The following is a 16,429-nucleotide window of genomic DNA, read 5'->3' as shown; positions in this document are numbered from 1 at the left end:
ATAGATCAGTGTTTCCCAAAGGGGTGCACGTTTTGGTTTTCACCCTAGCACCACACATCTGATTGAAATAATCAAAGAGTGATGGTGTGTTGATTATTTGAATCAGCTTTGTATTGCTAGGGCTTAAACAAGAACGTGCACCACGTTTGGGAAACTCTATTGGAGGGATTCTTCCATGATAAGTTCTATAATTTCGTGTTTTAATGATAGTGGTGGAAAACGCTGTCTCAGGCACCACTCCAGGATCTCCCATAAGTGTTAAATTGGGTTGAGATCTGGTGACTGAGACGGCCATGGCATATGGTTTACAATGCTATCATGCTCATCAAATCATCAAATTGCTGAATTAACTCAGGAACTACACCTGTGTGGAAGCACCTGCTTTCAATATATTTTCTATTCATCATTTACTAAAGTGTTTCCATTATTTTGGCAGTTTTTTTTACATTTTATTTTTATTTAACCTTAATTTAACCAGGAAGGGCTCATTGAGATTTAAAATCTATTTTTCAAGAGCGTGCTGGCCAAGATAGACAGCACCAAGTCATTACAAAAACTATAGACAAACAACATGAAAAACTACAAGTAATCTCGAAAAACCATAGAATTCACAAAATTATAACTAAATCAAAAACAGCAAATTAAAAACATTGGCAGGTCAGGGAATCAGTCTCAAGATCATTCATCAGTGATTTAAAAATACCAATCGAGGCAAGTTCTTCCAGTTTAAAAGTATTTTGTAAGGCGTTCCAAGACTATGGTGCAGAGTACATAAAAGCCCTTTTACCAAATTCAGTTCGGACATTTGGAACAGTTAGCAGGATAATGTCCAGCGAATGAAGAGAGTACCAACCACATTTTTGAACAATAAAAATGCCCAAATAAAAAGGTAGTAAACCCAAAACGGCTTTGAAAATAAAAGTATACCAGTGCCTGAGTCTACCAGTGACTAGAGAAGGCCAGCCAACCCTGGTATGCAAAGTGCAGTGGTGCGTAAGGGTTTTGCAGTTTAAAATAAATCTCAAAGTGCCATGGTAAAGGGTGTCTATTGATCTCAAACACTGAGCGGAAGCATTCATACAGTATATAAAATATTCCCATAGTCTAGTAAAGGTATAAATGTAGCTGATACTGGCCTCCTTTTGGCTTCAAAAGAAAAACAGTCCTTATTCCTAAAATAAAATCCCAAATTCAGCTTCAATTGTTTTGTAAGTTGTTGAATATGCAATTTAAAAGAGAGGCCGTCATCAATTAAAATTCCAAGATATTTATATGAGGTTATCTGTATGTGTGTGTGACTGTGCCGATCTTCTTCCCCTTTCCTGTAGGTACAATTGTAGCAGTGCTGCATGCTGATCTTGTCTTCCCCTCCCTGTCGTGCCCTGTAGGTACTACATGTGCGTGACAGTGCTGATCTACTTCCTGCCTCTACTGGTGATGGGCTGTGCCTATCTGGTGGTGGGCCTCACTCTCTGGGCCAGTAACATACCTGGAGACTCCTCTGACCGCTACAAAGAGCAGCTCACTGCAAAACGCAAGGTACAGCACACTATAATAAAAGGAGCAGCACACTATAATAAAAGGTGCAGCACACTATAATAAAAGGAGCAGCACACTATAATAAAAGGTGCAGCACACTATAATAAAAGGAGCAGCACACTATAATAAAAGGTGCAGCACACTATAATAAAAGGAGCAGCACACTATAATAAAAGGTGCAGCACACTATAATAAAAGGTGCAGCACACTATAATAAAAGGTACAGCACACTATAATAAAAGGAGCAGCACACTATAATAAAAGGTACAGCACACTATAATAAAAGGTACAGCACACTATAATAAAAGGTACAGCACACTATAATAAAAGGTGCAGCACACTATAATAAAAGGTGCAGCACACTATAATAAAAGGTGCAACACACTATAATAAAAGGTAGAGCACACTATAATAAAAGGTGCAGCACATTATAATAACAGGAGCAGCACACTATAATAAAAGGTACAGCACACTATAATAAAAGGAGCAGCACACTATAATAAAAGGTGCAACACACTATAATAAAAGGTGCAGCACACTATAATAAAAGGAGCAGCACACTATAATAAAAGGTGCAGCACACTATAATAAAAGGAGCAGCACACTATAATAAAAGGTGCAGCACACTATAATAAAAGGAGCAGCACACTATAAGGTGCAGCACACTATAATAAAGGTATAATAAAAGGTGCAGCACACTATAATAAAAGGTGCAACACACTATAATAAAAGGAGCAGCACACTATAATAAAAGGTGCAGCACACTATAATAAAAGGTGCAGCACACTATAATAAAAGGTACAGCACACTATAATAAAAGGTGCAGCACACTATAATAAAAGGTGCAGCACACTATAATAAAAGGTGCAGCACACTATAATAAAAGGTACAGCACACTATAATAAAAGGAGCAGCACACTATAATAAAAGGTGCAGCACACTATAATAAAAGGTGCAGCACACTATAATAAAAGGTACAGCACACTATAATTAAAAGGTACAACACACTATAATAAAAGGTGCAGCACACTATAATAAAAGGTACAGCACACTATAATAAAAGGTACAGCACACTGTAATAAAAGGTACAGCACACTATAATAAAAGGTACAGCACACTATAATTAAAAGGTACAGCACACTGTAATAAAAGGTACAGCACACTATAATAAAAGGTGCAGCACACTATAATAAAAGGTGCAGCTGTAACGGCTTTCTTCCAACTCCTCCTCTGACGAAGAGGTGGAACAAGGATCGGACCAAAATGCAACATGGTTTGTTCGATACATCTTTAATAATGAAGAACACGAACAATACAAAATAACAAACGTCGAAAACCGAAACAGCCCTGACTGGTGCAACAAACACAGAGACAGGAACAATCACCCACAAACACACAGTGAAACCCAGGCTACCTAAATATGGTTCCCAATCAGAGACAACGATAATCACCTGACTCTGATTGAGAACCGCCTCAGGCAGCCACAGACCAATCTATACACCCCACACAACCCCAAGACGAAACACACTACAAATAAACCCATGTCACACCCTGGCCTGACCCAATAAATGAAAATAACATAATAAATATAGACCAGGGCGTGACAGCAGCACACTATAATAAAAGGTACAGCAAACTATAATTAAAGGTACAGCACAGTAACCCTGGGTTACACCAGCCCAGCTCACCCTAACCCTAACCACAAGGTACCATACAGTAACACTAGGTTTAAAGAAATAGCGTTGACCATAGTATTATATCATGGATGCAAGGTACAGGTGTACAGTAGGATCTTCATTGATCACCCTGTTGCAGGACATTTTAAACTTGTAGTGTATTTGAGTTTATTTTTTATTTTTATGTCCATTAATTATAATCCACACAATAATTCACATTCCCTGTTGCTGCAGGATTATTTTCCTGCTGTAGCAAACTGGCTCAAATTAAGATCATATATCTGTACACTAACAAATCAGGGGTATTGTAGGGTAAATATTTACTGTGGGGCCCTGGGAAAGATTAGACGATGTCAGAATTGGGTACAGTAAGTATGCATGGGTTTACACCATGGTAACCTATGGTGTACATGCTCTGCTAGAATTATCAGTAAGAGTATGTGGAGTTTATGGGGCTAGCTGTATACCTCTATGGCTGCATTTACAGAGGCATCCCAACTCTGATAGTTTGCCCAATGTTTGAAAAAAGCACAATTGTATGAGCCCTTGTCAAAATCAGCGCACTTTATAGGGAACATGGTGTAATTTGGGAAAAAACATGAACAACTTGGCTCCATCACCTCCAGGTCCAGGAGAGGGAGAACTTTCTTATGTCTCTCACGCATACCCTATTCCACTTTATTTCCTGTTGTCTTGACCCCACGATATAAAATTACATCTTGATTCAACAATGGAGAAGTGCCATGTATACCAAGGAAATGCCTCTTGAAATGACTGTATCGAATTCGGAATTACAGAACTCATTTAATAGGATCTCTGTCATTAGAATTTGAATCCTGCGGTTGATCTGTGTCTCTGTCTGTGATAGGTGGTGAAGATGATGATCGTGGTGGTGTGTACGTTTGCTATCTGCTGGCTGCCCTACCATGTGTACTTCCTGCTCCATCTGTTCTTCCCCCTCCTGTTTGAGACGCTCTACATCCAACAAGTCTACCTGGCTGTCATGTGGCTGGCCATGAGCTCCACCATGTACAACCCAATCATCTACTGCTGTCTCAACGACAGGTAGGTACACTACAGAGGAACACACACAGGCACCGAGGCACGCATGCAGCCACACACACACAATGGGTAAATCAAAATGGTTTACAGTTCTCTTACCTGTTTTTTATTAGGTAGATTATTTATTCACTGCGTTATTTATATGTTGAGGAACATTCATCACGTATTATTCATAACCTTTACTTGTGTGGTGAAGGCAAAATGAAAAAAATATGAATTCCTGCATGAACAACAACAGCTTGCTATAATATGACTTGTTTCAGTGTTTTTATCGCTTTGGTGCAATTTTCCCAATTGTGTGGTACAAAACTCAAAACAGATCATCAAAAAGGCTCTAAAAACTCTAAACACAAAATCATAGTCATTTTTTCACCAAACTTAATCAGTGTTTCATCTGGAAATATACAGTGGGGCAAAAACGTATTTAGTCAGCCACCAATTGTGCAAGTTCTCCCACTTAAAAAGATGGGAGAGGCCTGTAATTTTCATCATAGGTACACTTCAACTATGAAAGACAAAATATTTGGTCCAGAAAATCACATTGTAGGATTCTTAATGAATTTATTTGCAAATTATGGTGGAAAATAAGTATTTGGTCACCTACAAACAAGCAAAATTTCTGGCTCTCACAGACCTGTAACTTCTTCTTTAAGAGGCTCCTCTGTCCTCCACTGGTTACCTGTATTAATGGCACCTGATTGAACTTGTAATCAGTATAAAAGACACCTGTCCACAACTTCAAACAGTCACACTCCAAACTCCACTAGGGCCAAGACCAAAGAGCTGTCAAAGGACACCAGAAACAAAATTGTAGACCTGCACCAGGCTGGGAAGACTAAATCTGCAATAGGTAAGCAGCTTGGTTTGAAGAAATCAACTGTGGGAGCAATTATTAGGAAATTATTAGGAAATGGAATACATACAAGACCACTGATAATCTCCCTCGATCTTGGGCTCCACGCAAGATCTCACCCTGTGGGGTCAAAATGATCACAAGAACGATGAGCAAAAATCCCAGAACCACACAAGGGGACCTAGTGAATGACCTGCAGAGAGATGGGACCAAAGTAACAAAGCCCACCATCAGTAACACACTACGCCGCCAGGGACTCAAATCCTGCAGTGCCAGACATGTCGCCCTGCTTAAGCCAGTACATGTCCAGGCCCGTCTGAAGTTTGCTAGAGAGCATTTGGATGATCCAGAAGAAGATTGGGAGAATGTCATATGGTCAGATGAAACCAAAATATAACTTTTTGGTAAAAACTCGTCGTGTTTGGAGGACAAAGAATGCTGAGTTGCATCCAAAGAACACCACACCTACTGTGAAGCATGGGGGTGGAAACATCATGCTTTGGGGCTGTGTTTCTGCAAAGGGACCAGGACGACTGATCCGTGTAAAGGAAAGAATGAATGGGGCCATGTATCGTGAGATTTTGAGTGAAAACCTCCTTCCATCAGCAAGGGGATTGAAGATGAAACGTGGCTGGGTCTTTCAGCATGACAATGATCCCAAACACACCGCCCGGGCAACGAAGGAGTGGCTTCATAAGAAGCATTTCAAGGTCCTGGAGTGGCCTAGCCAGTCTCCAGATCTCAATCCCATAGAAAATCTTTGGAGGGAGTTGAAAGTCTGTGTTGCCCAGCAACAGCCCCAAAACATCACTGCTTAGTGGAGATCTGCATGGAGGAATGGGCCAAAATACCAGCAACAGTGTGTGAAAACCTTGTGAAGGCTTACAGAAAACATTTGACCTATTGTCAAAGCCAAAAAAGGGTATATAACAAAGTATTGAGATTGACCAAATACTTATTTTCCACCATAATTTGCAAATAAATTCATTAAAAATCCTACAATGTGATTTTCTGGATGTTTTTCTCTCATTTTGTCTGTCATAGTTGAAGTGTACCTTTGATGAAAATTACAGGCCTCTCTCATCTTTTTAAGTGGGAGAACTTGCACAATTGGTGGCTGACTAAATACTTTTTTGCCCCACTGTATGTTTGACGTTGCAATACATTTTCATATAAAGTAATTGCTTTTCACAATGCAATGCTCACATTACGTTTGATATGATTCTCTTCTATTTTGAAAACATTTTACGATTACTTAATTTGACTGATGATCACTTAAACATTTGGTAAACCTATAGATGTAAACTGGTTTGTCTACTGCAGATTTTGAGAGCTAGATCATGAATATGTATGTCTGTAAAGTAGAAACATAAAAGTATGATATGCTTGAATGTAATACTATGATGATGACTATTATGATTTTTATTTGATCTGATATTGACAAGCCGACATGAAAAAATAATATAGTGTGTACTGTGGTAGGAATACTATAATATTCACTGTAGTGTTTTTGCAGACTTTACTGTAGTATTCGCTGAGGCATACAAAGATTTCAATCCAGACCTATGTCAGGTTTGGATTCACCATGCCAAAAGGTTTTTCCCTAAGTGCATGAACAATGAAGATATTTACTGCAATTTCAAGGAGAACCTATGGCCAAATGCTCAAGACATGCTTGATGCAAACTAGTGCCATCTAAACATTGTTTATTTTGTGTCTTTCATTTGATTACATTGTGAAAGATCACAGCTTTGATCACACATGAGATTGAATCCTACTACAACGGCTCTGACGCTCGTCGGATGTGGCAGGGCTTGAAAACTATTACGGACTACAAAGGGTAACCCAGACGTGAGCTGCCCAGTGACGCAAGCCTACCAGACGAGCTAAATGCCTTTTATGCTCGCTTTGAGGCAAGCAACACTGAAGCATGCACGAGAGCACCAGCTGTTCTGGATGACTGTTCTGGATTACTTTTTGATAACGCTCTCAGTAGCTGATGTGAGCAAGACCTTTAAACAGGTCAACATTCACAAAGCCGCGGGGCCAGATGGATTACCAGGATGTGTACTCAAAGCATGCGTGGACCAACTGACATTTTCAACATCTCCCTGATTGAGTCTGTAATACCGACATGTTTCAAGCAGACCACCATAGTCCCTGTGCCCAATGAAGCAAAGTTAACCTGCCTAAATGATTACCGCCCGTAGCACTCACGGCGGCAGCCATGAAGTGCTTTGAACGGCTGGTCATGGCTCACATCAACAGCATCCTCCCGGATAACCTAGACCCACTCCAATTCGCATTCCACCCCAACAGAGGACGCAATCTCAATCACATTCCACACTGCCCTTTCCCACCTGGACAAAAGGAACACCTATGTGAGAATGCTGTTCATTGACTACAGCTCAGAGTTCAACACCACAGTGCCCTCAAAGCTCATCACTAAGCTAAGGACCATGGGACTAAACATCTCCCTCTGCAACTGGATCCTGGACTTCCTGACGGGCCACTCCCAGGTGGTAAGGGTAGGCAACAACACATCTGCCACGCTGATCCTCAACACTGGGGCCCTTCATAGGTGTGTACTTAGTCCCCTCCTGTACTCCCTGTTCACCCACGACTGCGTAGCCAAACACGACTCCAACACCATCATTAAGTTTGCTGACGACACAACAGTGGTAGGCCTGATCACTGACAACGATGAGACAGCCTATAGGGAGGAGGTCAGAGAGCTGGCAGTGTTGTGCCCGGACAACAACCTCTCCCTCAATGTGATCAAGACAAAGGAGCTCATTGTGGACAGGAAAAGGCGGGTCGAACAGGCCCCCATTAACATCGACGGGGCTGTAGTGGAGTGGGTTCAAGAGTTTCAAGTTCCCTGGTGTCCACATCACCAACAAACTATCATGGTCCAAACACACCAAGACAGTCGTGAAGAGGGCACAAAACAAAATCCACCTTAGGAGACTGAAAAAATTTGGCATGTGTCCCCAGATCATCAAAAGGTTCTACAGCTGCACCATCAAGATCATCCTGACCGGTTGCATCACCGCCTGGTATGGCAACTGCTCGGCATCTGACCGTGAGGCACTACAGAGGGTAGTGCGAACGGCCCAGTACATCACTGGGGCCAAGCTTCCTGCCAACCAGGACCTATATAATAGGCGGTGTCAGAGGAAAGCCCATAAAATTGTAAGAGATCACCCAAGTCATAGACTGTTTTCTCTGCTACCGCACGGCAAGCGGTAACGGAGCACCAAGTCTAGGACCGAAAGGCTCCTTAAAAACAGCTTCTACCCCCAAGCCATAAGATGGCAGAACAGTTAATCAAATGGCCACTGGACTATTTACATTGACACCCCCCTCCCCCTCCATTTGTTTTGTACACTGCTGCTACTCAATGTTTATTATTTATGCATAGTCACTTCACCCCTACCTATGTACAAATTACCTCAACTAACCTGTACCCCCGCACACTGACCTGGTACCAGTGCCCCCTGTATATAGCCTCGTTATTGTTATTTCATTGTGTTACTTTTTATTATTTTTTACTTTATTTTATTTGGTAAATATTTCCTTAACTCTTCTTGAACTGCACTGTTGGTTAAGGGATGGTAAGTAGGCATTTCACAGTAAGGTCTACACTTGTATTCGGTGCATGTGACAAATAAAGTTTGATTTGATTTGAATTATGGAATGTGATGTTCAGTCAATTTTAATGGGTGGTGCAAGTGTATTGCCAAATGTGAAAACAGTGTAATGTGCTGTAATTTACAGTACTGTAGCATACTTCATTCAAATGGCAATTTTGAAACCTGTATCTTACATTTCTTGCTATTGTAAATATGTTTAATTCACTGTGGTGGTACATTTTTATGAAGAACCAACCTCCCATTGGTTTTCCTATCAACCACCTGCCGGCTGTCTAGTGTCTCTGAAAGATGCCTATTTCACACTAGGTTATGGCTGAGTGTCATTAAAGTACAAAACAAAAATGTGAGAGTTAGTTACACTGCTAGAGAACTGCCAGGGTCTAAGTCATGAAACATTCTGCAGCACCCCTCTCCTCTCCACATCTGCCTCCACTCATTTTCCATCAAACTCTTTCCTCTTCTTCTTACTATATCCTCAGCTTTTTCACATTCCCCTTTAAAATAAAATCTGTCCTCCTGGTCTCTCGTCTGTCTGTCTGTCTGTCTGTCTGTCTGTCTGTCTGTCTGTCTGTCTGTCTGCCTGCCTGTCTGTCTGTCTGTCTGTCTGTGCTATCTGTCTGTCTGTCTGTGCTATCTGTCTGTCTGTGCTGTCTGTCTGTGCTGTCTGTCTGTGCTATCTGTCTGTCTGTCTGACTGTCCTGTGCTATCTGTCTCTCTGTCCTTCCCTAGGTTCCGAGCTGGCTTCAAGCAGGCGTTCCGATGCTGTCCCTGTGTTCCCGCTGGCTCTTACGAGGGTCTGGAGCTCAAGTCCACACGTTACCTACAGACCCAGACCAGCATGTATAAGACCAGTCGCATGGAAACCGCTGTGTCCGCCGTGCCGCACGTGGTCGACGACTTGGAGCCTCCCAGGTTCGGGGCCCTATCTGGGGCCGGGTGTGAGGCCGGGGTGCGGGGGGTTGGCCTAGGGGGCGTGGGGTTGTGTGCGGCGGCACCGAGGCGCTCCTCTCTGGACCTGACTTCCAATGGCTCTTCGTCCCGCAGCATCTCCAAGACCGTTTCGGAGACCTCCAGCTTCTACAACAACCTGCCTGAGTAGGGAGGGGAGAGTAGAGTCAAGCACCGCTGAACACTCTCTCACAATATCTGCCAATGGGGACCGTGTGCATGTGTGTTTTTGTGTGTGTGGCCGTGAATGTGTTTGTGTGTGAGTGTACATTTGAGTTGGTGTGTGGGTTCCGTCCATGTATGATGTCCTTTCATTGAATGTTGGGCATCAAGTCTACCGCCTGTGACTAAGGCTTGGTTTGGTTCCCCTTCAGAGGGCTTTCCAGTGTGCCCTGATTCAAACGAAACAGGAGTCAGTAGACACTAAGGCCATAAGGCATACCTAGCCCACACTACCTGGTACCTTCTGTACACGAGTTAGTTGAGAACGTCACGAAACCGATGCGCACGCTTCAATGGGGCACAAAGCTGTGTGTTGTTGGGATTCTGGATGGCCAGGTAGCTAGCAACAATGACAAGTGGGGAATCGTGAGTGGCTCGTTTCAGCTAGTTTTACCTTGTTTTTTGAGGTTTTTATGCTAAAATGGCTCAAATTCGCCTGCTAGCTAACCAAGAAATGTAAGGATGTATTTGAGAGACAACATGTACTCATTGTGCAACTTTATTTATGTTTTCAATAAACATTGGAGACAAAATGTAGTTTACATGTTGTCAGAAATTTAAACCGACCCTGTCTGTTTTGCCCCATAGTTGCACACGTGTCGGTTTTGTTGCTAAACAGCCAACCCGTCTATAGCCCGCAGAGCTAAAGGCTGGGTTCAAGACTGGGTCACAAGACTTGATCAATACAGAAAACAAGCTTAATACAGGACCCAGCCCTAACTGAACCCTAGAACCTTTACACTGTCCACAAAGCTTCAATTAACAGAATCTACCTAAAACTTACCTAGCATAGTATCAGTTGCTTCTAATGCTCATATTACCACCAGTACTTCTGAATGATGCATTAGTGTGTGATTGCTGGGAGCACAGTCAGTTCTCATGAACATGTTTATGATAAGCATGGTATTCCGGTTGCATAGCCTAAGACCCTGAAATGAAGCCCGGGGTTAACAAGCCAGCACTCTATGGGAAACTAGACTACTGGGAAACTAAATTAGACTACTGGGGCTGATGTGTGTTTAGCTGGTGGCTTTTCAGCATGACTTCAGTGGAATAATGTGGGATAGACCTGAACAGAGTGCTAGTCAGCTGTGTACTTCACAAGACATCAGACAGTGGAGAAGTGTAGTGTGATTATATAAACAAAGAGAAACTGTACTGCGAGGCTTTTGTTAGTTCTTGTAACTAGCGATGGGAACATGGGTTTGGATACTTAGCATAATGGCGCTGAGGGAGGGAGGAAGGCGGCGCTGAGGGAGGGAGGAAGGGCGGCAGCTTTGAGGCAATTCTCTCTGTATAAAACCTCTGGGTCTCAGATGGAACCCTATTGCCTAGATAGTGCATTTTGACCAGAGGGTGCCCTTTGCCATGCAACCATCTGAAACCTAGCGAGTACACTTACGTATGTATGATGTTCAGCACACACATAATTACACATTCTGATACAGACCCAAATACACCCACAGCTGTTCACACACATGTATTTAAATTCCCCAATTTTACGTTTGTATTAACATTTTACATTTTAGATCAATATTTTTGCATTTGCATTTGCCTTATTGAATAATTGAATTCATCAATTCAAATTGTATTTGATGATTTGAAACGGAATTGAATGAATATTGCATTAAGTTTTAAAATTAAATTTCAATTTAATTCCATATTCTATATTTATATTCAGTGTCAATATGGTAGATACAGTACTGCATTCATCCTTTACGTTAACTTCCTGAACATATGCCTATGTGGGCTAACACAGTCTTCTGTCATGCATGTTCCGGAGAGTATTAGCTATCAGAAATGGGCTAAGCTTATTGCCAAAACGATTAAAACCCTAGAGACAAATTTCTAGGAAGACAATAAATTCAACATACCACAATGGCTTCAGAAACCAACAGAATCTGCTCCTTTGATAACGCTAGCTTCAGTTCACCACAGAGAGAGTTTGATTTTATCGGTCCTCCTCTACCTTTCCTGGTTGGCAAAGTACCAGGATGTTGTTTTGAATCTGAATCTGGGGAGTACTGAATTCAAAAACGTAAATCATTAGAGGTGTAGAATATCTACCTATCCCGTTGTAATTAGATACCTATTCTTTCTGCCTTGCCACTACTATGTTACTGTGTCTGGTAGACTTCTAAGATTCATTCAGATTTAATGGTGTGTGTGTGTGTGTGTGTGTGTGTGTGTGTGTGTGTGTGTGTGTGTGTGTGTGTGTGTGTGTGTGTGTGTGTGTGTGTGTGTGTGTGTGTGTGTGTGTGTGCGTGCGTGTGTGTGTGAGTGAGACACGTCTCAGTGGATACAGTCTGTAAGGAGGACAGGATTCACTCAGACATTGCATTTCTCCTCAAGAAACACGCCTTGCAACTGATTCATTTAACATGGGGAACCAGATAGCCTATTTTTCTCTCCAAACAAACCCTCTCAGGCAGACACTAGTTTAGCCAAAAAGGCATCCCTCCTAAACCAAAAGGTCGGTAGCTCCCATACAGTTGAACTGAATACTGAAACCAAAAATAGACCAAACACTCAATGTCTAAATTCAATAGAATGTTTTTACATTTCAGATGGCAGGTTCAAGAGAAGATTATGCCAAAGAGAGGCAGCTGAATGTGTACACAACCTCATTCACAAAAATATTTGTTAATTGACAATGTTGCAGGATGTATGGTTGCTTATTTCAGAAAGCAGTGTTGGTTTTGATCACTGCAGTGATGGAGACAATAGGCTGGCCTTGTTCCCGTGGGTTGGGAGAGCTGGCGCCATGCTGTCTACTCAACTGGGTGAATGTCCTCATCAACGCCATCTCTCTCCAATCACACTAATTACCCACAAGGGGAGAGAGACGGAATGGAATGAGACAGAACAGCTGTACACACACATACAGAAAGAAGCACACACACAAAGACACAAATGCACATAGGCACATACAGACACATCCATGCACACAAACAGACACACATACACACACAGGGTAAAAAGAGCAGATCTCTCCTTTGCCTTAATGATGTGATGTGTTTTTCACTTACCTGTATGTATGAGCCTACCATCTACATGATGGATTCTGGCTGGTGCAACGCACCATGAGATGTGCTTATCTCTGCTACAGTTATCTGAGTGGCTACTGCTTAGATGTGTTTAGATCGAGAGAATCTGCCAGGACTGAATGGGATGGGTGGGAGCCGAGCAGCATCAGTTCCAGTTTTTCGTCACTGGTCATTTGGACATATCAGGATTGGGCAAAGACAGAGAGCTTGCTTTTGTGAGGGTGGAGACTGTTTTTGCCGGAACTCTCCATTTCGAACACGTACGAACACAGAAGTTTATAAAGCAGCTGACCAAATCACGTGAGATTTTACTTCTGGGTTAGCAAAGATTACAGCAGTACTGCTGGACAGCAGCTCACACACTGCTTGTAGTTTACCACAGCCACAGTTGCGCCCCAAATGGCACCCTATTCCCTATATAGTGCATTTCTTTTGACCAGGGCTCATAGGGAATAGGGTGCCACACACAATGCTCTCTGATACAGTGCTGAAGGATCAGTTAATCTCTTGTGTGGATCTCCTTGTACATAGTACAGTTATGTTTGGTTGGTTCTCTGTGTAACTTTGTTGTTTCTTTGAAATGTCATTGTTAAGCATACCAGATGAACTCATACTGCAGGGGTCAGCAACAGGTGAGCCATGGGCCAAAACCTGTCCACAAGTGATTTCCCCCCACAATTAAGGTATGAAATGAATGCTATTTTCAAATACAATCTCTTTTGGGGCTTAGTTGTGGTCAATTTGCAGCATACAGATTATTATTATTAGGTTCCGGCCCTCCAACCATACGCTTCGGCAAAAATTGTCCCACGGCTGAATCTAGTTGCCTACCCCTGCCATGCTGCAACGTTACAAACACTTGCTCATTTACTGCTACTGCACATGGCTTGGCTTGTGTGGTCTGTGTTGGTCTCTGTTGTACATTTAGTTTTGAATACATCTGTCACGCTAAGCAGCACATGAAAGCAATTGAACATATCCAACTATTGCAGCTGATGTGGTTTACAAGCTGCTGGAGGGAGAAATGCTGCAACTTGGTCTCAGAGCATTTCGTATTATTCTATACGAGACACTCCATTTAGCATAATATGTTACGTATGTATGTATGTATTAATTTGTGGACTTCCATTATCCATTTTGTGTGATATGTTATGAATTACAATTGTTATAAGTTACCCATTGCAATTCATACAATATATTAAGAATTTGCAATATATATGATATGTTACTAGGTGGCTAGGTGGCTAATTCAAACATTAGCTAGGTGGTTAATGTTTGCTAGGCTATGGGTGAGTGGTTAGGGTTAAGGTTAGGAGTTAGGTTATAGGGTTACGGTTTAGGAGTTAGGTTAAAGGGTTAAGGTTAGGGTTAGGAGAAGGCTTAGCTAACATGCAAAGTACTTGAAAGTAGGATGTAGTTGCAAAGTTACTAATTAGCTCAAATGCTTATGTTGTCCATGATGAGATTCGAATACGCAACTTTTGGTTTGCTAGACATTTGCGTTATTTTTGCCTTAATTAACCTTTTGTCTTATGTAACCATACCAGTGGAGTCTTGTGGGAGGAGCTATAGGAGGACAGGCTGATTGTAATGACTGGAATGGAATTAATGGAACGGTATCAAACATATGGAAACAACATGTTAGACTCCGTTTCATTTATACCATTCCAGCCATTCCAATGAGCTCATCCTCCTATAGCTCATCTCACCAGCCTCCACTGAACCATACCAAATGTTACATATCATACTAATTTTAGGGTCCTGGATTTACATGCACTATGTTACATCTAGTCTATGAGACCAGGATGGGAGAAATGGTAAGATGAACCATTGAACAAAACAACTTTGTTGTTTGTATTGCACTGATCTATCAAATGGACTTCACTTGTCCTGCTGCTGACTTGTCTGAGGCACTGTTGAACATTTCTGAACACTCTGTCAGACAATTACCCTGAAGGACTGAACTATTAGCCCAGTATGCAGCATCCCTGGTGGAAGATCTCTGTTTTCAACAGAGCAGCATGTATTACTGTCCAGTTTCCACATTATATCCTCTACCTGAGTCCCCTGCATTGGCCATTATCAGCAACTATCCCAAACCACCTCTTTTACACCACTTACTCTCTCGGGTTATGCTTTCATAAGTGTTATTATGTGTTATTTCAGACATGTGTATTTCATATGTATTTGTTACTCTTGTTGAGAGATTTACGTCGACATTGTGAAGGCACTTATTGCAGTGGTGTCAAGATATTTATTTTAGCAGGATTCATCAGTAAAAAATGTAAAAAGAGCAAAGGTATTTACAGTGTTAGTATTGCTTTACACTAAAACCCACTATCTCTGATGTACATATTCAGGTGTTTTCTGGGGTTTCTTTTACCTTTTAACGCATTGCTATGTTTGTTCGTTGTTTTCATGCAAATCTCAATATTGTGTTAATGTTTTGAATACGTTTGCTCATATTATAGCTACTATTTTAATCTAACATCAGTTTGTTGAGAATATTGTAACCTATAGTATTTAGTATGACTTCAAACAAAGAATCTAAACAATGTTTAAGTGTAGAAAAAGTTTAAATACCCCCCCAAAAAAAAAATATATATATAGAGAGTGAATGGAGGAGCACCCTTGCAGACCTCAGCAGAGAAATAGTGCTAAATAATGTTGGGGAATTACTAAAACAACACAGACAACAGTTCGCTCTGGGATTGGCATGGTCTCATTATAATTCCTGACCTCCAGTGGAGACCTCACCACACAGATAAAAGGAGAGAAGAGGGAGAGGAGAGGGAGAGGAGAGGGAGAGGAGAGGGAGAGAAGAGGGAGAGGGAGAGGGATCGGCGAGCGGAGAGCCCTGTGTCAGAGTAAGTGTGTTTGTGTTTGGACTGGACCTTTGTTTTTTGGTCTGTAAAAGGAGAGCAGAGGGCAGTCTGTGCGTATTAAACACCAGTCCAACTGCATGGGTCTGGACAGAGTGCGTCTGTCCACGTTTCTGTAGACCTGCCAGAACAGCAGTGACTCACAGGCCATGTACTTTATCCGTAAAATGGGATACGTTCCAAATGGCAGCCATATGTGCCCTGGTCAAACGCAGAGCTCTATAAAGGGAATAGAGTGCAAATCTCAGACATGGGCTTGGCTTTCTGGAAGCAGTCTATTTAAGAATCATCTGACCGTAACAATCTATCCTATTTCAAGGAAAATATAAAAATATGACATACCTGAATGTTCCTGATGATACTTTTTACAGCATTGTATGGTGTTTTTGTGAGGAGTGTGTTGGTTGTAGAGCGAGCTAACCGCAGCCCGATCCTTGAATTGCCTCAGTTGCGAATGCATTAGGAGACAGAAGTGAGGTTGACAGATGAACAGAATAGGCATCGAGGAGATACAAAATGATATTGACAGCATGAAGAGAGTGAT

The 16,429-nt window shown here is 41.8% G+C and overlaps 1 protein-coding gene across 1 annotated transcript in view; it reads left to right on the top strand.

The window, feature by feature from the left end:
* The window catches only part of LOC135543803 (substance-P receptor-like), a 40,269-nt gene extending 24,454 nt beyond the window's left edge, over positions 1-15,815 (top strand). The window contains exons 3-5 of the mRNA XM_064971140.1: positions 1,389-1,539; positions 4,084-4,280; positions 9,516-15,815. Of these exons, the coding sequence (XP_064827212.1) occupies positions 1,389-1,539; positions 4,084-4,280; positions 9,516-9,885 (718 nt within the window). The 3' untranslated portion in view covers positions 9,886-15,815. The remainder of the gene's footprint in view (positions 1-1,388; positions 1,540-4,083; positions 4,281-9,515) is intronic.
* The last annotated feature ends 614 nt before the right edge of the window (positions 15,816-16,429 follow it).

Source organism: Oncorhynchus masou, chromosome 1 (assembly GCF_036934945.1).
Source record: "Oncorhynchus masou masou isolate Uvic2021 chromosome 1, UVic_Omas_1.1, whole genome shotgun sequence".
NCBI lineage: Eukaryota > Metazoa > Chordata > Actinopteri > Salmoniformes > Salmonidae > Oncorhynchus > Oncorhynchus masou.
This window is presented reverse-complemented; position numbering and strand designations above follow the sequence as displayed.